Raw genomic sequence first — 22,246 nt, 5'->3', positions numbered from 1 at the left:
TGAAATACTTTTTACAAAGTCCACAAAGTTTCATTTGTCCCAACCATCACCTTCCACAGCAATTTTGCCACTACTGCCAGGTTACACAACGAACAGCAAGTTTGAATCAAAGTGGAGTTTAGAGTGACACAAGACTTGCTACTTGTAAGGAATCTTTACTATACCTTAATTTTATTGCTGCATTAACAACCCCACATATGGCCTTAATGTAGAAACTAGAATAAGAGACACAAAATGAAAAAGATATTGCATATGTATAATAGAACTTGAGTGGATATTCAGTGCACTAAGATTCCAGCCTTTCCAACGAAAAGGCACTTGTGAGAACTCAAAATAGAAAGCCAGCATCTTCACTGGTCTATTTTCAACAAGGTTGTTTTATAGTACAGTTCTGGATGGGACTGCCCCTATCACCCATGGGCAGAGCGTCAATAATTAAAATGCTGACCCTTCAGCAATTACTATATTTCTTTGCTGTCCTACCACTGCTTCCCCCTGAATCCTTCTTTCACATCCTACGAAGCTTGGAATCAGCTCTGGTGTGGGGACCAGCATATAAGAGAGCTTCCTTACCGATCCTCCAATGCCCTTGCTTAGAGGGGGGGTCTAGGAGTTCCAGATCTGGAACTGTACTTTCTTGCAGTGCAGCTCCAGTGGCCCATAGGCTGGTTGATGGGTGCAGGGACGGGAGAAAGCAATCTGATACAGGCTGACCTGGGTGAAGAGAGTCTCCTAGAGTGGCTTTTCTCCACAGATGAACCAGGGATGCTCTTGCATGCAGCCAAACATACATGGGCTCAGTACATTCACATCAGGCGTAAGCCGTATCCATACGAATCTCAGCAACACCTATGGAGTCTACCAACCATGAGCAGGCTACTGGGAACTCATGACCCCTCCCCATGGAGAGATGCCGAGTTTACCCATTTAGGCAAGTTGTTTCAGGAGGGTGTTCTGCTTTCTTTCCAGGACCTACAGGATCTATGCGGCATCGGGTTAACCTCTTTCTTTCTTACTCTGCCATCAGGACAGGGATTGCAGATATTTGGCCCTGGGGAGATCAGAACGCCTGATACACCTAGGACTCCAAAGTATATTAACCCATGGCATGAGCCGTAGAGCCATATTGACCTTCTATACAGCACTACGCCTCATAGTAAGGTACTTTGGAACGACTCCCTAACCATGAAACTTACTCAAACTATGGACCATGGCCCTTGAGCATGTCCAATGAGTTTCCTGAAACGCATGACTGAAATGTACACAATTCAATTACGTGCACCAGACTTATCTTAAACCACATCGTCTCAGCAGAATGTTTCCCGAGACGCGCCGTAAATACCCCAGATGTACTTTTAAACATGCAACTTTCAGACACATGTTTTGGGAATGCCCCCCACTATTGCATACCTGGGCCCAAGTTATGGAACTGATAGCCGCCATTATAGAGGTCCAGATCCCCCAGATCCCCCCCGACCCCGCTTGTCTGCCTCTTAGGCATATTACCAAGCACAAAATATAATAAACACTATTTGAAATTTGTGGATTTGGCGAATATTTTCTACAGACACTTGATCACCATGCGATGGAAAGGACCTCACCTCCCTACGATAGACAGCTGGCACCGAGTGACCAACAAATAGGCTTTCGCTGAAGCTGAGGCACTGGCTTGGGGTCATAGATCCAGCAGTGGCACTACCTCTGGTACGACATGGGACAGGGACGCCCTTCAATTGCTCAATAAACTACATCATACTGAAGATGCATGATGCTACCAGGAGGACAGTGCTATACCTGCTCTGACCTCGCCTACCACATACCCCTGACACAACTAAGAATACCAGTAAGATGCATGCCTCAGTTCCCAGCATATGATTCTATGCCTCTCGAGCTCTATTCGATAATTGGAGATTATATCTCGCACTCGAGAACACCGCCCTTCTCTCCCTTCCCCTCCTGATTTACATGAGGATACAAGACCCTCGTCTTGCTGATTTGATCAGTCATTATTTTTGTAGGATTGCTATATTGTTCTTATGTTATCCATTCCATCATGTGTCCGTGCCTCTGCATTGCTCCTTTATGTATGTTTACTGAATAAAATGCCAATAAAGAAATTAAAAAAAAGGGGTTGGGTTATGGTATCATATTTATAATTATCAAGAGAACAAATGGAATGACATCAACCCTAAATACAGAAGTTTGTATAATTTATAATGAAATATTTTTTAGCACTAGTCAATTCCCGATCTAAACATGCTGCTGACTGGGCCAGTACACTGAAGCTGTTGGATGTTATTTATTTTGGGGGATGGTTAACAATGTCCAAATTTCATAAATCCCCAGCAAACTGAAACACACAATTATTTCCTTACTAACAAAGGTGCCTGCATCAGCTCCTTGCGTACCAGTCAATAATTATCCTATTTCTAGCCTAATATTTCCCACAAACTCTCTGCAAAGAGTTACAAAAAACGACCTACATGAATATGCTGAACAAAAACGGCTACTTCGTGACTTCATATCAGCTTTAGGGCTAGCAAGAGGGCTGGAAGAACCTTTGGCAAACAGAAAGTAACGCCTCATATCAGTCGTTAAAGGCCACCTAACTTCTCAGATTATCCTTGATCTCCTTTCAGCTTTGCAGCTTATAACACAGATGGACACTACATACTGCTATTCTTACTGAAACGGAAGGAACAGGTGCACTAAAATGCACTCATTGGAATCAGTTCATTCTTGACGAGAATCAAATGGTGAACCTTTGCTCGTCATAATTATCTCCCAGCAGACCCCATGTTGTGGTCTTCAAAGTTTCACCATCTACTTACCACACTTTTGATTGCTAAATGCACTTTCAGATACATCCAGATGATACAGAAAGCTAATTATGGAAAACGACAAGTGGCCATCTAACAGCACCAACTTCCTATATCACAAGTAACACTGGATGAAAAAAAAACACCTGTCTCTCCCCACTTCAACTGGCCCTACAATTTCAAGCTTTTCCCCTCCATAACTTTGAGAGACAAACTCATAGGGGACATCTTTGAATCTGATCACTTATTCCCGACTCGAACCCAGGCTACGATTAAGAGGATAAACATGTAATTGCTACACTTTCTAAAATTCTTTGTCTCCTACAATGATCCCAATGGATGAAGCTAACAAGAGATCAATTCGTTTGACATATGGTGTCTTGCAACATGATATATACCAGTTTCCACAGGAATCTACAAAATAAGTTGTTCAGATACACTTTAACCTGTGAAATCCTGACCACAATAAAAACAGTATTCTATTGGCCTCCAGTGGATGCTAGATTTTGGTGGACGGGTTCCTCCATCACAACAATAACGGATATCCTGACTGCTGAAATATAAATCCCATTATTTCCTTTGGGATTTATATTTCGGTGGATGTGATACCCATTTCTGTTATGATGAAGTATCCCGTGTGCTGAAATCTAAATCAGGCCCTTAGTCTTTCAAATCCCAATTCACCACAGGTCCACTGTTATACCACTCCTCAGGACCTCAAGGGAGGCACTTAGATACTTGCAGGGTGTCAGGCAGAGGCCAACAGCAGGGTCCTGTCCAGATCCAGTTGCCACTGATCAACTGCGTACTTTTGGGAAAAGGCTGCTTGTCTCTCTGCTGCCACAATTGAAGTCAGCCAACTGACACTTGGAGTTCTGGGTGCAAAAGGGAGCAGGTCCAGGCTTTCTGGGCTCTTTCCCAGGTCATAGACAGCAGACCCAGCCCTGTTCCGCACACTTTCTAGACATGTGGAAGATCATAATTGGGTGACTGGGGAGGTCACATTTATGCCTGGCATCAGCAATAGGCTGGGGGCTCCATAACCAATGGGGTAAAGGTTCCCAGGGCCCTGAGCTACCTACATCTGCAGTACTTCGCGTTTTCCTTAAAACAGACCCCAAATGCCACGATAGGGCATTTTTGAGATCTCGGCTTTGAGAACTGGAGGTGTAAGTGGGGAGTTTTCTCTGGTGTCCCTAGTGTCCTCCCACATTTACATCCATCCATCCACATTTAACCAACAGTTAAATCCAGTTTAGAGCAGGTGCCGTACCCACAAAAAAGCAAGAGAGAAAAGTATGGTAAAGCAAAAGCAGGGTCCTCACCAACCACACAGGGGAGCCACATTAATTGTCTTGGAATCCTGTTCTCTACCTTTCAAGTATGCCTCTAATGCTACATGTGGCTCAAGTAAGGATCTTTTTAAAAAACTTAATTTTATTGTTTCCATGCAACACAACAGAGCAGCTGTAAAGGCAACTCATATCAGGAGTACACATTTTGTGTGCACTGTAATGCTATCAAGCAGAACATGGTACTGCAGTGTCAAAAAGGAGGCCTACACTCCCAACACTGCATATTCTGTGGAGTTCAGAGGAGTCATCCCCTTCTATTCAGGTCAGGCATCGTTCACTCCTGGGTGGCATTTCATACCTATTCAAGTCTGAGCACAGACCGGGAAGCCAGCAGAGGCATATGCTAATTAACTTTCTCACAGCTCAGGCAGGTAAAAGGCAACTTTGTAAAAGCTACTTTTCCTTTATATATATTGAAAATCTTGCTTCAACCTAGAATTTGTTTTTTAAAAACTAGCAAAAAGAGTGTTTTAATTATTTTTCTAGCTGGTCCTATTCCAGAGATACAGTATTAATATTTTACTTCTGTTTTCTACTTAGGACAGATAGGCCTGCCACAGTGAAAATGGCTTTTAGAGCCTTGTCCATGTAGGATTATGGCAACTGAAATTTTCTACAAGTCCCACTTTTAAATATCATGCACCCTACCTGGTGGGCTTCAAGGCTTACACAAGGATTACTTACTAATATCTAAAAACAAGTGATGTTTCTACCTGTCAAAAAGGTTTAGTTTAACAGAACTCACTGCAAACACACAAAGACCGCCGAAGCCGCTGCAGCCAGCAAACGACCAGTGCTGGTGGTCTGCTGACTGCCATATTAGGAGACCTGAGAGGCCTGGCTGACGGAGATGAAGAGGCTGTTCCACCACCAGCACCGCCACGGCAATGAGACATCTCCTGCCGTATTACAATATGTAATACGGTGTGGTGGAGTTCTGTTGACGGTGCAGTGCTGGCGGTGGAAAACGCCAGGACCCATCCCATCCCGAATGACCAATGAGTTGATCGTCCGAAAGGGGAGTTTGGGGTGCATGTACGTGGTGTTTGCGTGTATGTGTGTGTCTGAATGGATGTGCGTGTGTGTATGTATGTATGCGTGGAGGCTTTGTGTGTCAGCATGTATGCAGAGGGGTGGGGGGTGTTGGGGTGCGAGGGCATGCATGTTTGTATGTAGAGGGGTGGGGGTATCTGTCTGAGTGCGTGTATGTGTGCGGATGTGGGTGTCTGAGTGTGCATTTGTGAGCAAGTGAGTGGGGGTGTCTGGATGTATGCGTGAAGTTGGGGGGGTGTCTGCATGTTTGTGCAAGGGAGGGTGTGTGTCGGGGTGTGAGTGAGTAGGTGTGTGTATTGGGATACATGTGAGTGGGAGGTGCATGTGTGCAAGTGTGTGGATGAGGGGGTGTGTGCAAGTGTATGCGGAGGGGGGAGTGTTTGAATGTGCGCGTGCGCGGAGGGGTGGGGGTGTGTATGAATGCGAAGGGGATGGGGGTGTGAATGATTGCGGAGGGAGGTGCTTATGTGTGAGAGTGGGTGGGGGTGTTTGTATGGATATGTGCAGTTGGATAAGGGGGTGTTTGCAAGTGTGTGGATGGGTGGGGGGTGCATGGAGGTGTGCGGAGGGGTGCATGGAGGAGTGTCGACGTGTAGGGGGGGTGCTGGCGACAGGAACCAGGTGCATTTCTGCCAAGGTTTTCTTGACGGGGCGACCGCCACGAAAATCCTGGTAGATTGCTGCCTTGTAATGTGGGCGGGAGCCTGAAGCCTGTCGCCAGCCCAGAGGAGCTCACTGCCAACCGAGTCAGTGCAACCGCACCGGTGGGCCAGGCGGCACTGTAGTGGTTGGGCTTCGGCCAAACCCCACAACTTTTAATATGGCGGTCTTTACCACCGGATCTGCAGCGGTAAGACCACTGCCGTGAGGCTGACAGTCTGATGACTGCCTGCCTCGTAATGAGAGCCTCAGTGTTTACAAATCAATCAATTCAATATTACAGTAGTCCAATATTGACAAATTAACATCTGCAACCTTAGAATGACAGTGCAAAGAAATGCATGCAAAAGACAAATGGCAGGGGGTTTCTTACCCATTGATTGAAGTTCTAGAAAGAAACATGCTAAAAACAGATGACATGAAGGAGTGATATAGTTGTATGGACAGCCAGCGGGATTTCTCGATGCTCCTGTTTAGAAAGATCTGTGTTCCATGATCGAGGAAACTCTGGACAAAGACTGGTCGAAGAGATTCACATAATTTTCCTGTATCACACACATACCACTAGGAAAAAAGGGCAAATAATAAAAATTATTTCAAATCTTTTTTATGCACAAAACAGACATAGTTAGCATTAAATGATTATAGCCATCTTTTTTGACTGAATGTGGTGTTACTTACTGAGATGTTTCTAAATCCTCTTTAATATTCGAAATGAATATTCCTAAACACATATTAAATCAACATTCTTAATATGGACAAATGAATAGATACTGGACTTGACAAGCTGACCTACTTCCCAAAGACTAGTCCTAGCTACTCAGGGGGACATTGGGCTTTAGGTCTAGGCCTATAGCATGACATCTATTTACACAGTATTTACAAAAAGTATTAGCATGGGCGTTCATTTGATACCAGCATTGAGAGTTTAAGCTTCCAATGACAGACTGGAGTAACAGACTGCAGTGTAGAGGCTTCTAAATTTTTTTGTTTGTTTTTATTTTTTTTTATTTTTTTACAGAATAACATTGACTTTGATCTACATAAACAGTCATAGAAATGATAACAAAAATATAAACTATTATAGTGTTTTCACCTATTCCCTGAGCAGTTAATCATTCCGCAAATGGTAATTGAAATAGTTTTAAATAATATTTCATCATACATAAGTTTCAGGATGAACTCTTCTTTTTTTCTATTTGTAACAGACCAATTGTTAGAAAATCACATGTGGATGACATTTTGCTTTTTAAAAAAGTGGATGCACGCGAATAAGGCTAATTTATGCAAATTTAAATCAGACTTAAATAACAGAGAAAACCATAACGGATGACTGGTTCAATCAATCAATTCAATCCTTCATATTATGTTTGCTCATTTATGATTATATGCTTATAATTAAATAAAGATTGAATTAATTGATTGATGCCTGGTTAAATTCCATGTGTTTCACATGACAGAACTCAGTAGTAATATGCTTTTTTTTTTTCAGAACATTTTGTGATGTCAATATACAACGATAATTTGCCAGAAACAGTGAGCTCCTTTAATTGGAACATTTTGTTCTCTGCCCGAAATATCTGTTTGGCAACATCGTCATTACTGGGGCTATATCCATGTTCATAGTATCTACTGGGTTCAGAGCATTTCAGGCAAGCACACTTGACATTGGACTCCTGGCATAGCTTTTCCCAATGGTACCAACAGGCAGAACCCAAGACATGCCCCATGAAGTGTTCCCGTCAATGCACTATGCATAACAACCCTTCAAGTCGGAAGGAATCTGCTGAAACCAGTAACACTCAGTTGCTAATGGCTGAAATCAGTTCAGACCAGTTAAAAATCGGTTTGAACTAGTAAGACCTATTTACAACCAGTAGCAACCATTTGAAACAACGCTGCTCAACTACTCTAAAGAGTCAATTGGTATGTGGACCTCTGGCCAATGACATGCTGAGTACCAATCCCGGGGCGACAGCTGGGTAAAGGCGTTGGCATTTCATTATGCTCTGTAACATGTACCCTTGCCTTCCTTGCCAGATACGCGCAGCCTAGGATCACACTTCATTGGAGCAGGGTGTCCCTGAATACTAACCCTACCCAAAGAGCAAGCAGTGAAAAGGCTAGGGCCATGATTAGCGGTTACTGGTTGGAGTACAAGGCTAGAGACCTCTATCTTCACTACAGCTACACAAAAAAGTGTGGTCTTTCACCACCACCTTATTTCTGCCCTTAGTGCCTGCTGGAGAAAGACCATGCCTACGTTTAGCAGGCAACAGGCAAAAGATGTGGCCTGTGATTATTCACTATACTCAAAGTCATGCCTGCAGAATACAATGAGCTCACCCTGCAACCATGACCAGTGGGCACTGTTGACTGGTAGTGACCTCCAGACAAACACTCAGAGGACTAACTTCCATTGCCAACTGCCTGAGGTCATACTTAATGTAAAAGGGCACAGAGTCAGTAATAACTTATGCTCAGTAACTATGCCTTCAAAGCCCTCTAGATACCTTTTACTTACCACATTCATACTAGATGTGGCCTTTGGAAGCATCTCCAAGCCATCTTGAGAAAGGACATGGCCACCCAATTACCTGCCAACAGAAATCTCTGGCGTGGTCTTGAGGTGATGTTCAGAGGAGTCATGTTTTCGCTTTCCAAGAATTCACTATGGAAACTGGACTGGGTAAAGGGACTTTTAAGAAAGGCTTGCTAGATTTAGCAAATAAAAAAGCAAAGAGAAGGCAGACACTGTCTTCCTGCTAAGTTTGGTATTAATCTGTCCAATGGCCTTTCTGCAATCATGTAGCAAAACATTTCTAAGGAAACTTGAAACACAAGCTTTTTGGACGCTTCTATAATTAGTCTCCAATTGAACAAGATACTGAAAAAGGGTCCTCACTCATCCTTACGTTAATATATATTTATTTAACAAACTGTCGGAGGCTTTGTCAAAGTGGCCCGAATTACTTTTGTAGAAACATACCATCTTGCCTGGCATGTTACCCCCATATTTCAATGTATGTATGTTGTTTTAGTCTATTTGTCACTGGGACCCTGCCAGGCAGGGCCCCAGTGCTCATAAGTATGTGCCCTGTATGTGTTCCCTGTGTGATGACTAACTGTCTCACTGAGGCTCTGCTAACCAGAAACTCAGTGGTTATGCTCTCTCTGTTTTCCAAATTTGTCACTAACAGGCTAGTGACCAATTTCACCAATTCACATTGGCACACTGGTACACCCATATAATTCCCAAGTATATGGTACTGAGGTACCCAGGGTATTGGGGTTCCAGGAGATCCCTATGGGCTGCAGCATTTCTTTTGCCACCCATAGGGAGCTCTGACAATTCTTACACAGGCCTGCCGGTGCAGCCTGAGTGAAATAAGGTCCACGTTATTTCACAGCCATTTACCACTGCACTTAAGTAACTTATAAGTCACCTATATGTCTAACCTTCACCTGGTGAAGGTTGGGTGCAAAGTTACTTAGTGTGTGGGCACCCTGACACTATCCAAGGTGCCCCCACATCGTTCAGGGCAAATTCCCCGGACTTTGTGAGTGCAGGGACACCATTAAACGTGTGCACTGTACATAGGTCACTACCTATGTACAGCGTCACAATGGTAACTCAGAACATGGCCATGTAATATGTCTAAGATCATGAAATTATCACCCCAATGCCATTCTGGCATTGGGGGGGGGGGACACATTTCCATGATCCCCCAGGTCTCTAGCACAGAACCCGGGTACTGCCAAACTGCCTTTCTGGGGTTTCCACTGCAGCTGCTGCCACCAACCCCTCAGCCAGGTTTCTGCCCTCCTGGGGTCCAGGCAGCCCTGGCCCAGGAAGGCAGAACAAAGGACTTCCTCTGAAAGAGGGTGTAACACCCTCTCCCTTTGGAAATAGGTGTGAAGGCTGGGGAGGAGTAGCCTCCCCCAGTCTCTGGAAATGCTTTGATGGGCACAGATGGTGCCCATCTCTGCATAAGCCAGTCTACACAGGTTCAGGGGTCCCCCAGCCCTTCTCTGGCGCGAAACTGGACAAAGGAAAGGGGAGTGACCACTCCCCTGACCTGCACCTCCCAGGGGAGGCGCCCAGAGCTCCTCCAGTGTGTCCCAGACCTCTGCCATCTTGGAAACAGAGGTGTCTGTGGCACACTGGACTGCTTTGAGTGGCCAGTGCCAGCAGGTGACGTCAGAGGCTCCTTCTGATAGGCTCTTACCTCTCTTGGTAGTCAATCCTCCTTCCTAGGTAGCCAAACCTCCTTTTATGGCTATTTAGGGTCTCTGCTTTGGGGATCTCACCAGATAACGAATGCAAGAGCTCACCAGAGTTCCTCTGCATCTCCCTCTTCACCTTCTGCCAAAGGATCGACCGCTGACTGCTCAGGACGCCTGCAAAACTGCAACAAAGTAGCAAGACGACTACTAGCAACCTTGTATGACTTCATCCTGCCGGCTTTCTCAACTGTTTCCAGGTGGTGCATTCTCTGGGGGTAGCCTGCCTCCTTCTTGCACCAGGAGCTCTGAAGAAATCTCCCGTGGGTCGATGGAATCTTCCCCCTGCAACCGCAGGCAACAAAAGACTGCATTACCGGTCCTCTGGGTCTCCTCTCAGCACAACGAGCGTGGTCCCTGGAACTCAGCAACTCTGTCCAAGTGACTCCCACAGTCCAGTGACTCTTCAGTCCAAGTTTGGTGGAGGTAAGTCCTTGCCTCCCACGCTAGACTGCATTGCTGGGTACCGCGTGATTTGCAGCTGCTCCGGCTCCTGTGCACTCTTCCAGGATTTCCTTCGTGCACAGCCAAGCCTGGGTACCCAACACTCTAACCTGCAGTGCACAACCTTCTGAGTTGTCCTCCGGCGTCGTGGGACTCCCTTTTGTGACTTTGCGTGGACTCCAGTTCACTCATCTTCCAAGTGCCTGTTCCGGTACTTCTGCGGGTGCTGCCTGCTTCTGTGAGGGCTCCCTGACTTTCTGGGCCCCCCCTCTGTCTCCTCACTCAAGTGGCGACATCCTGGTCCCTCCTGGGCCACAGCAGCATCCAAAAACCGTAACCGCGACCCTTGCCGCTAGCAAGGCTTGTTTGCGGTCTTTCTGCGTGGGAACACCTCTGCAAGCTTCTTCACGACATGGGACATCCATCCTCCAAAGGGGAAGTTCCTAGTCCTCTTCGTTCTTGCAAAACACCAAGCTTCTTCCATCCGGTGGCATCTTCCTTGCACCCTCAGCTGGCATTTCCTGGGCTCCTGCCCACTCTCGACACTGTCGCGACTCGTGGACTTGGTCCCCTTGTCTTACAGGTACTAAAGTCCGGAAATCCACTGTTGTTGCATTGCTGGTGTTCGTTTTCCTTGCAGAATCCCCCTATCACGACTTCTGTGCTCTCTGGGGGTTGTAGGTGCACTTTAAACCTACTTTCAGGGTCTTGGGGTGGGCTATTTTTCTAACCCTCACTGTTTTCTTACAGTCCCAGCGACCCTCTACAAGCTCACATAGGTTTGGGGTCCATTCGTGGTTCGCATTCCACTTTTGGAGTATATGGTTTGTGTTGCCCCTATACCTATGTGCTCCTATTGCAATCGATTGTAACTTTACACTGCTTGCATTACTTCCTTTTGTTATTACTTGCATAATTTTGGTTTGTGTACATATATCTTGTGTATATTTCTCATCCTCATACTGAGGGTACTCAATGAGATACTTTTGGCATATTGTCATAAAAATAAAGTACCTTTATTTTGAGTATATCTGTGTATTGTGTTTTCTTATGATATTGTGCATATAACACCAGTGGTATAGTAGGAGCTTTACATGTCTCCTAGTTCAGCCTAAGCTGCTTTGCCATAGCTACCTTCTATCAGTCTAAGCTGCTAGAAACACCTCTTCTACACTAATAAAGGATAACTGGACCTGGCACAAGGTGTAAGTACCTCTGGTACCCACTACAAGCCAGGCCAACCTCCTACAACTTTGCAATCAAAACACTCTTTTCAGCGCACAATTACAACTCTACTCATACTTGTCAACTCACCCGCATTTGGCAGGTGTCACCCGCTTTACACTTCTATTCACCCTCCTGACAAACAAAACCTCTCTACAGACTGTAATGAGGTCACCGCCCTTTAGTTTAGTTTAATTTAATGTATTTATAGAGCGCATTACCACCCGGGGGCCTCCCAGTGCTGATACGGTTCCCAACTCTAAATAACAAGGGTTTAAGCAATCTGCGGAAGGAGAGTTCTTGGCTGTTCAGACAGAGCTCAGAAGGGAGGGAGTTCTAAAGTTTGGCTCCTAAGTAGGACATGGACCTACCACCCCACCTGACTCTCTTCACCAAAGGGAGCCTGGTCAGAGCGGCTGTTGAAGATCTGACAGATCTGAGAAGTGAATAAAAAGAAGCGATAGATATTAATAAGGCAGGACCTCTATTGTATAGTGCTTGGTGAATGAGGCACAGAGATTTTAACTTTATCTGTTGTTCCACCAGAAGTCAGTGGAGGAGGGAAATAGAGGATTTGACGGATTGATGCCTAGGAATATTGAAGATGAGCCGAGCAGCGGCATTCTGAACCACCAGTAGTCTTTTAACCACATACTTGGGATTGCTGGGGTAAACAGTGTTACCATAATCTAGATGCGAGATGATCAGGGCTGGGACTATGAGCTTTTTGCCTAAGAATCGGAAGACTTTAAAAACTTTCCTTAAAAGTCTGAGAAGACTAAAACAGGTGGCGGCTGTCTTTTTAGATTGATGATCCATGGTGAGCCGCGAGTCAAGCCAAACTCCCAGGCTCTTTATATTATCTTTAGGAGGAGGCGGAGCTTTCAGACACTCGGTTTAAGTGCATGGGGATCCCGTAGGAGGTGGTTCCCTAACTACATCACCTCAGTTTTGTCTTTGTTTAATCCAAGTTCGCAATCAGACATCCATCTCGTCACGGCTTGAAGACAAGGGGTCAGTGAGGTGTGATTGATGTTCAAATTGGTAGAAAAGGAGAAGACCAGTTGAGTATCATCAACATAGGACACCAACGACAGACCATATGATTTTATAATCTCTGCTAATGGGTTCATAAAGAGATTGAACAGGGTGGGACTCAGGAAGGAGCCCTCGGGCACCCCATAGTTGAGCGAGACACAGTTAGAGAGGTATGAGTGATCGAGAACTTGAAAGGTCCTGTCCTCCAAAAAGGAGGAGAGCCATTTTAATGCACTGCCAGTGATTGCGGCGTCCTCCATTCTTTGAATCATAATGGAGTGATCAACCGTATCAAAGGCTGCACTGAGATCGAGCAGGATTATAGCCGCTGAGCCCACTTGATCGAGGCGGTTTCTGACCACTTCTATGACAGTAAGCAATGTTGTCTCAGTGCTGTGCTGAGGCTTGAACCCCATTTGAGTGGGATGGAGGATATTGTGATCATTAAGAAAGCCTGTAAGATGACTATTTACGTGTTTTTCAATTAGTTTGGAGACAGCCAGCAGCAGGGAGATCGGCCTGTAATTACTGAGAAGAGCTGCCTCAAGATGGGGCTTTTTCAACAGTGGCTTAATTATAGCGTGCTTCCAATGGTGCGGAACCTGGTTAGAGAGGAGTTGAGAAGGTTAGCCAGGACCGGAACAATGACTGCTGACTCCAGGGCCAGGATTATATGGAGGTGCTGGGTCCAGAGGAGAACCAGACTTCAGAGAATGAAAAAGATTGATGCCGAATCTTCTGTGAGGGGGTGGAAGGACGAGATAATGGGATGATGTGAGGTGGAATGACTGAGGGGGGTCTGTTGACAGGTAGGGATTATCCAGGAAAGCTGAATAAATATCAAGGCTTTTCTTTTGAAAAAAGTGGGCAAGATTGTTGCTATGTTCTTGCAACGCTTCTGTTTGATCATTGTGCAGGACAGGGTGAATAATCTCTTTGAGAATTTGAAAGACTTCCTTCAGAGTGTGTGAAGATTGTTCGATTTTGGAGGCGTAATAGGATAGCTGCGCTGATTCTGATTTCAGAGTGAAAGACTCTAATTGGTTTCCGATACTCAACTTTTAAAGAGTTGTTATAGGACTATCTCCAATGCCTCTCTAGGTGTTTACATTACTTTTTGTGAAGGTGTAGGTGAGGAGAAAAGCATGGTGCACCTTTTTTTGCGTCGACCCCCTGATCTGGAGACTAATGGTAATGCTGTACCAAGCGCATTAGTAATCCACCCAAATTAAAGAAAACATTTCCTTTTAAATGTCGTGGTCATAGAGTTGCAATAAAAAAATGTAAGCTAAGAATAAAAGCAACAATCAAATATAATAGAACAACCCGAGTGCATCCATGAAGGCAACTTGGAACATGATTCTTACGGGTGCAAAGAAAAGAAACTGGCTTTGGGTTATTGAAACCTGATAACAATCCAGACAAGGATTACTAAAAAAATAAATAATAATAATAAATAAATAATAGAACGTCTTTTGAAAAAAAAAAAAAGTTATATGTGGAGGAATAAATCAGGAAAGCTTATGCCGCATTCCAACAATCGGGGGTTTATTTTCTCAGCGTCCTCCTGTTCAGGGTACTAATAGCCTTGATTTGACCTTTCAAAAATTGTTTTAGGCGACCTCACCTCTTGCCATGCCTGGAGATTCACCACAGGAGGTGTTCTGAAGTTCTGGATCTAACAAATACGTTTGTCGTCCATCCTGCTACCACTGGTGGCATTCTAATTTTTAGTTCTTTTTAAAATTGAATCAACTCCCCATTTTATACTGTGTTTTTTGTTTAACTATTTGCTGTATTTGTTGGGGTGTAGGGGGGGATTGGTGAAGAAGCAAGCAGTTTCTGTTTTTTGTGGACATTTCTCCATGTTTGTCGACGGTCAAGCACTCTTTCTTTCAGCCATTTTGATGAGGCTGTGCTTCTTAGGAAGTCAGCACTCTAGTGGGTTAGCACGTTAGAATAAAAGCCCTACATTCTATCAAATTTGGGCTGATGCAAAAAACGCACAGCTGCCGCACCAAAGGCAAGTCTGTCTGCACCTGGACATCACCAGAGGTCAGAGAATCGGGTCATTCAAATGGATGAGCTGTCTCTTATTCCGCCTCCCAGTTGAAGACCTTATGTCCTGTGCTGCCCAGTAAGTGTGCTCAAACCATAGATCTGGGAGAGGAAGGTTCATTTGACAAACACTGTGGCTTCAATATTTGCGCTATGGGGAGGTATGTGTAAACATATTAATATGTCTTAACATGTTTAGCATTAACTGCCGCTCACTGGTGGGCAACCATGCTGAAATTCTGGATTTTGTCACTGAGATCTACCTGATGTCATGTTCCTCACAGAAACATGGCTCAATAGGTCCACTCATGCTGAGGTGGCTGTAGCTTTCCCCTTTGGCTATTACATCACAAGGTGTGCTAGAACGGTGGGGTGGAGTGTGGTGTTGCGATCATTTGCAAAGATCATGATATATGCTGATCAGATTTATTTAATGTCCGGGAGTGTGACAATGCATTGTTTCACATCCAAATTAATAATAACTTCACCTTTTCAAACCTATTGGTTTGTAGATCCCCCTGGTCCCGAGAACTGTTTTAGGGATACTTTGGTGGACTACATTTGCCCTGCATTTCTGAGATTGGCCAATTTTAACATCATTGGTTATCTAAATTTTCACCTCGAGCAGACTAATTATGGTCAGGTACATAATCTAATTAGTGATCTGGAAGGTATTGAACTGACTCAGTTAGTGACATGTCCCACACATGTGGTGGGGCATCTGCTGGACCCTTTCTTTTCGATCCTTCCTAATCTCTAAGTATTTACTTCCCTTCCAGGTCGTTTGGTCAGACCTCCATATGGTCCCGCTAAAACTGTTAATCTCTAGAGTCTTGGGTAAAGCACAGGTCAAACACATTTGAATAGACAATGGCACAAATTAGATCTCAATAGCTTCTACAATCTGATCCAGGAAACTATTCCTAAGTGTGACTCTAATTTTAAGTCTGCTGTACAGAAGACAAACTCTTGATAATATCTTTGCTTGATGATTTGGTTCCTCTGCCAACTAGTAGGCAGAGATGATCTGTCCACTGGTTCTATGCAAAACTGACTGAGGAAAACAAAAAATATGCAAGGCGCGTGAGCGCATCTCAGGGAAATCTTACGATGCCACGGCTAAAAAGAATTAGACAATGACCTTTAAAGTCTATCATTTAAAGGGTAAAAAGGGCTGTGCTGACTTTTACATGGACACATTTGAGAAAAGTAGCAATTCCTCTAAAGAAATCTGTCATTGTCCAGAGCTTGCTCAAGCCTGTGGCCAACGCATGCCTTTCTGAAGATAAATGTGATAGGCTTGCAAATCATTTTATTAAAAAAGTCAATGATATCTATGCACACTTCCCCTGTGACAATTCTACGTCCAGTGCTGGAAGTGTTAGCCCAGAAACTAGTAATATGACACAGGGGGAACACTGAAATCAGAACTGATGCTTAAAGTCGAGCAGAATTTGATCCCCATTTTCCTGAGTCTAGCCAAAGTTTGTCTACTGCTGTGGTGTCCTCAGCATGGAAACACACCAAAGTTATTACACTTTTAAGAAACCTACGCTTGACCCCAATTTCCTGGATAATTATTTTCCCATCCCTCTCCTACTTTTTCCTGCTAGGCACGCAGCATTTAATCGGCCCTTCTTAAAGTGACAGAAACCTTGAGATTAACTGCTGATGAGAGAGGGTCTGTAGCATTTATGCTACTGGATTCCAGTGCCGTTTTTGATACAGTGTCTCAAGTGGTCCTCCTGCTGCGTTTACACGAGTTTGGATTCTGGGGCAAAGCAGAGGCTTGGCTGGTCTCCTTTTTAAATGACTGACCCTTTGAGGTGATATCTCCACTTTTCATATCTTAAGAACATGGTGGTCCATAAGGCTCAGCCATTCGTCCCACCCTTTTAAATATTTATATAAAACCATTGCCTGATCTTTCGGGAATTCACAACTATCCTATGCAGACAACACCTGGCTTATTTTATCACTGGTTGCAGGTTTCATTGCTTGCACTGCCAACTTTAAGAATGGTTTGATCACCATTGTTGACTGTATACATACCAACTGCCTGAAATTGAATGCCAACAAAACAGAGATTCTCCTGTTCGGGAAACACTGGCAAGAATCGGGAGATCAAAGGTGGCCATGTGTTTTAGGATCTCTCCCTAAGCCCAAATCTACTGATAAAAAATGGCCGTTTCACTGTCCTCTGGTCGTTTTGGCACTCTTGGAAGCATTAAACTATCTTTGGCTTCTTTCATCCACAGGTATGTAGAATGGTCATCCAGTCATTAATCGCCTCTCTCCTCGACTATTGCAATTTGCTATACTCGGGTGCTACAAGGCATGTGAAAAAGAAGCTGCAGATGATTAAAGACATGGTGGTGAGACTACTATTCTATCTGCCAAATTTTGCTCAGCCTTGCAGCTACTCTGCTTCTAGTACAGAAACGCATCCAGTTTAAGGCACTGTGAGTGGCTCACAGGATGATGAATAAGCAGGGCGCATCAATTCAGTCGTCCTTGATTCAGCCCTATTCTCCAATTAGGACTCTAAGATCCTCTAACACCAACCTAGCAGCAATACCTTGCTTTAATTGGGCCAGGAGTGGAAGTCGTTCTTTTTGAGCGATAGCACCGGTGCTATGGAACAATCTGCCTAAATTTCTTCAGAATACTTCCAACCAATTCTTTTTCAGAAGGCAGCAGAAGACCTGGTTTGTCTCTGGCGGGATGTTACAGTTAGTAAGTAGCAGGGCCTCGAAGGGAAGCCCTCTTTGGGGGCAGCCATGCATTTTACAAGTTTTCATAATGTACCACTACTGTAATGCAGCATAAAGACTCCTAAGGTAGACCTTGCTTAGAAAGCATATTTTTTAATAGACATTATGTTTTGTTAAACCAATTTGTAGAGTGCAACTTCACCCACGAAAGTATCCAGGCACTGGATGAAAGTCCTCCCTTTTTGTTCGATGTAGGCATATTCTCAATAGCATTAGCATTTATGTAATGCCTCCTATCATATAATTCTACATTGAGGTAACAAGAGTCCACCGCAGAATCAGACTCTATGTTCTAAAGAATATATACAAAGTGTTCTGGATCAGGGATTCAGTCTAGAGGTGTGCTATGCACTACATTCTCAGCTGGAATCTCAGTTTGGCCAGAGTAAAGTGCATCTGTCATCTTAAAATTTAAAAAATAACACACGGGGCAAACCCCTTGGTGTACAATGCCCAAGGGCTGGTTTGCACTCTTCATGAAATTGCAGATAACCAAGCCATCCAACGAACGTTGTGACTGAGATCGGAGACATAGAGATAAAACTATCAAAATGGATGACTGGGTTCTGGTAGTGCTTAACTAATGTTAACTATATCATCAGAGCACAGATAGGCACCCACATGCTAACAAGATTTCTTCTGACAGTGGGCAAAATGGATTTTTTATAAGCCTATGTCAGCTACCTACACTTTAGCCATATAGCTACCTTTATTGACTACAGTATATGCCCCTATTACAAGTTTGTTGTGATGGGTATGGTAAAAATCTCAGATTCTAAGTTGTCACCAGGAAAGCACAGAAACAGTTTTTAAACACACCAAATTCTGCATGTTTTGCCTTTTTTCCAGGCCAAACCTCCCCAATAATTTTTAACCTGCTAGAATTTATCTGGGGAAAACTGCTAGGGTATGATTAATAGACAACTCGTAACGCCGATTCCTAAGCAAACGTGTTTGCAAAGTAATAGAGGCTTAGGATGTGCAGCTTTCAAAGTGGCCAAAGGACAAAACATTAGTGCTATAGAAAAAAACTCAAAGGCATGGAAAGAGAGAAGAAATAGAAACAAGAGTCAGACAGAGAGAGAACAGTACATAGTATGTGCGATGTACTACCCCTAATAAAATAGGAGCTCACTATTCTGGTAGCAACACTGGAGATACTATGAACTCCCCACCACATGCTATAAAGAACGGACTGAAACAATTCCCCAAAACCAAACAGGAATCATCTCTCCACAAACTTGGTGTAATGTGAGTTACATTAGGAGAGAGGTAAAATACATGCATGTGGCTTCCGGTGTGTTTCACTTAGTAAAGGGACCGCCCATTATTTGAGGAGATATTCTTATCTTCTCTCTTGGGCAGCACTGCTACACATTACAATCAATCACTCAATCTAGTATAGCCCAACTTTTTACCCGAGAGGGTATCCAGAAGCTTGAGGGTCATGATAGTTCAGGTGACTAACAGCCAGGTCTTGAGTGCTCTTCGGAAATCCAGTAGAGAGGTGGAGGTCCACAGCTGCAGAGGGAGGTCATTCCAGGATTTCACCATAAGGTAGGTGAAGGAGAGACCTCTGCTGCTGCTTTGGTGGATGTGGAGGGTGCGGGCAAGTGAGAAGGAGGCAGAGTGTAGTTATCTGGTAGGATGGTGGACGTTCAGACGACTGCTGATGTAGGCTGATCCTTGGTTGTGCAGTTCTTTGTGGACGTGGATCATCAGCTTGAATTGGCATCTCCTCTGTATGGGAAGTCAGTGGAGTTTTCGGAGGTGGGGGTGATGTGTGTCGGTCTGGGGAGGTCGACAATTAGTCCGACAGCAGAGTTCTCTATGGTCTGGAGTCTCTGCAGAAGGTGAGTAGGGATCCCAGCATAGAGTGTGTTGCCGTACTCTAATTTGCTGGTGATTAGGGCCTGACTGAGGGTACGTCTGGTGCTCAGGATGAACGATTTGAAGACTTTTCGTAACAAGCGAGGTGTGGGAAAGCAGCCAAGGCGGCTGCGTTGATCTGTGACTTCATGGTCAGTTTGATGTTTATGATTATGCTGAGGTTTCTGGCGTGGTCCCCCACTAGTCGTTCCAAGAGGTGGTCGTGTTGGCAAAGTTGAGCATTTCCACTTTGTCCATGTTGAGCTTCAGACAGTTGTCCTTCCTCCAGTTGGTGACGCTCGCCAGGCACCTTTGGAAGCTGGTTCTTCTGTTGGCAGAATCTTCTGAGAACAATAGGATGAGTTGCGTGTCTGGGTCATGTAGCTGCTGAAGAGGATGGGGCTGAGAGAGGATCCTTGAGGGACACTGCAAATTATGTCTTTGGGTTCAGGGGTGAATGGAGGTAGGTGGACCATCTCTGTTCTTCTGTTGAGCAAGGAGGCGATCCATTTGAGGGTGTTTTCTTGGATATCGATGTGATGTAGTCTTCTGATGCGGGTGTGATGTGATATGGCGTCAAAGGCTGCTCAGAGGTCGAGGAGGATCAGAGTCGCTTTTTTTCCCTCGTTGAGGAGGGCTCTTACGTCATCAGTGGCTGCAATCAAGGCAGTCTCTGTGCTGTGGTTGGTGCGGAATCAAGACTGGGAGGTGTGTAGGAGGTTCTGCTCCAGATATTTCATGAGTTGTCAGTTGATGGCTTTTTCCAGGACTTTGGCAGGGAACAGGAGAAGGGAGCTGAGGTGGTCATTTTTGAGTCTGCTCGAGTCAGCAGTTGGTTTCTTGAGGAGTGGTCTGACTTTGCATATTTCCAGTCTTCAGGAAGAGTGGCCATGGCAAGTGAGGAGTTGAAGAGGGTGGTGAGCTCACTGCTGATCCTGCGGCTTCCAAGGCTGAACATGTGGCGCAGTCAGAGGTCCGTGGGAAGGTCCTGAGTAAACAGAGTTCATGATGGTGGTAGTGTCCTGGGGATGAGCTTGTCCCATGAGTTAAGTCTGTGATCTGTGTTTATTTTGGTAAGTGCGTGAAGGAAGTCTGAGGGCTTGGACTGGGTTCAAAGTTCTCATAGATGGTGGTGATTTTGTCGTAGAAGGGGTCGGTGAGTCTGTTACATAGTTCTTGGGAGGGGGTGATACTGTTTTCTGTAGCTGCTGCATTGGCAAACTCTCTGACAATGCTGAAGAGCTCTCTGCTGTGGTTGGAACTGGACTCAATGTGGTCGGCTAGGGCTTTCCTCTGTTTCTCTCAGTAGCCAGTAGTAGAGGTTGAGGGATGTCTTGAAGGTGGTCCTGTCTGAGGTGTTCTTGCTTGTGCAACATAACACACACCAAAGAGGGGAGAGCGGGAAGCAGTATTTATCCTGCCTCCCAAACACTTGTGCACACAAAATAGGACAAGGAGGAAGAGCAGGTACTTCTTTAAAATCATCAAAGTTCAGCCTTAAAGGGAAACAACGCTAGGTTCTTGAAAATGCCCTCATTCACTAATCGTGGCATGCTTCATCGTCAGGCTTTTGCTTCAACATCCCTGCAATAGCCAACATGAGGGATGGAGCAACAAGGGAGGGGTTTAGACAATACACAAAATAAACCTAGGGATCTACTACGCAGAACGAATATGAGTTAAAACTATCATGGGTACCCTAATTTCATTTTATTCATGGGTCCCCTGGATGGAGTTAAAAACCATATATTGGAGTGCTGATATTGGGGGAGTTATCACCCATTATCCACGGTTATCTGCTATTCTGTCAACATGTTTCGGCCATTCCAATCTGCTCTTCTAGGTCAGATGGCCTTCATCAGGACATTGGATCCCTCTATCATTATCCTGTATCTGTATTTGTAGATTATTTGGCAATGAGATGTGCTGGACTCAGTGGTCCCTTACCAGTACACACACATGGAAGTACCAAAAAAAGTTTTTAAAAAACAAAAAAAAGACGAACAAATCAATATGTAAAGACACACAGAACCAGTCTGTTTCGACCCATATATGCAATACGCACCGATATGGTAATATCATCACTATGTCATAGGCATAGAACCCGGAGAATCTCCCATCTAGACACTCCTCTGTCTACTAATCAATCACCTCTTTTGTGACCAACACACCATCACCACGGCACTCCACCCAGCCACAATCTGTGAGAAATTCATGCTCTCAAAGGTCGCTTACTGAGTTTCATAGCCTCTGTCTCTAAAACTGGAGTCCTGGTGGGAGAGCCTCCCTGTAGTCACACACTATTGTGAAGATTAAAAAACATGCATTTTCATGACATTATCGTGTAAGTACTCAACTGGTCAATGTGATACGTACTTGTTCATCGATAGTCCAAACTCAAAAAGGTTTGGTGGCCATTTCTCATATTATCAAACAATTGATGTAATACTTGCCCCACAGATGCCTTTTCTCATATTTAGTGTATCCCAAGCACCACTTTCACTTATCCGCAATCTCCCTTTATATAGCACCTCCACATTTGGTGCCTCGTGCAGTCACCCTTGCACCATGACTTACTTCAGGGGACCAGCACCTCCTCCCCCGTCACTCGTGGCTCAGTGAAGACGCCGGAGTGGGAACTGAGTCCGTCTTTTATGACTCCGCTCCC

At 44.6% G+C, this 22,246-nt stretch overlaps 1 protein-coding gene across 3 annotated transcripts in view; it reads right to left on the bottom strand.

The window, feature by feature from the left end:
• The window catches only part of METTL9 (methyltransferase 9, His-X-His N1(pi)-histidine), a 145,282-nt gene that overhangs the window by 87,576 nt on the left and 35,460 nt on the right, over nucleotides 1–22,246 (bottom strand). For all 3 annotated transcript variants that reach the window (XM_069210311.1, XM_069210312.1, XM_069210313.1), the window contains exon 2: nucleotides 6,261–6,451. In XM_069210311.1, coding sequence (XP_069066412.1) covers nucleotides 6,261–6,451 — 191 coding nt within the window. The remainder of the gene's footprint in view (nucleotides 1–6,260; nucleotides 6,452–22,246) is intronic.

Source organism: Pleurodeles waltl, chromosome 10 (genome assembly GCF_031143425.1).
Source record: "Pleurodeles waltl isolate 20211129_DDA chromosome 10, aPleWal1.hap1.20221129, whole genome shotgun sequence".
NCBI classification, from domain to species: Eukaryota; Metazoa; Chordata; class Amphibia; order Caudata; family Salamandridae; genus Pleurodeles; species Pleurodeles waltl.
This window is presented reverse-complemented; position numbering and strand designations above follow the sequence as displayed.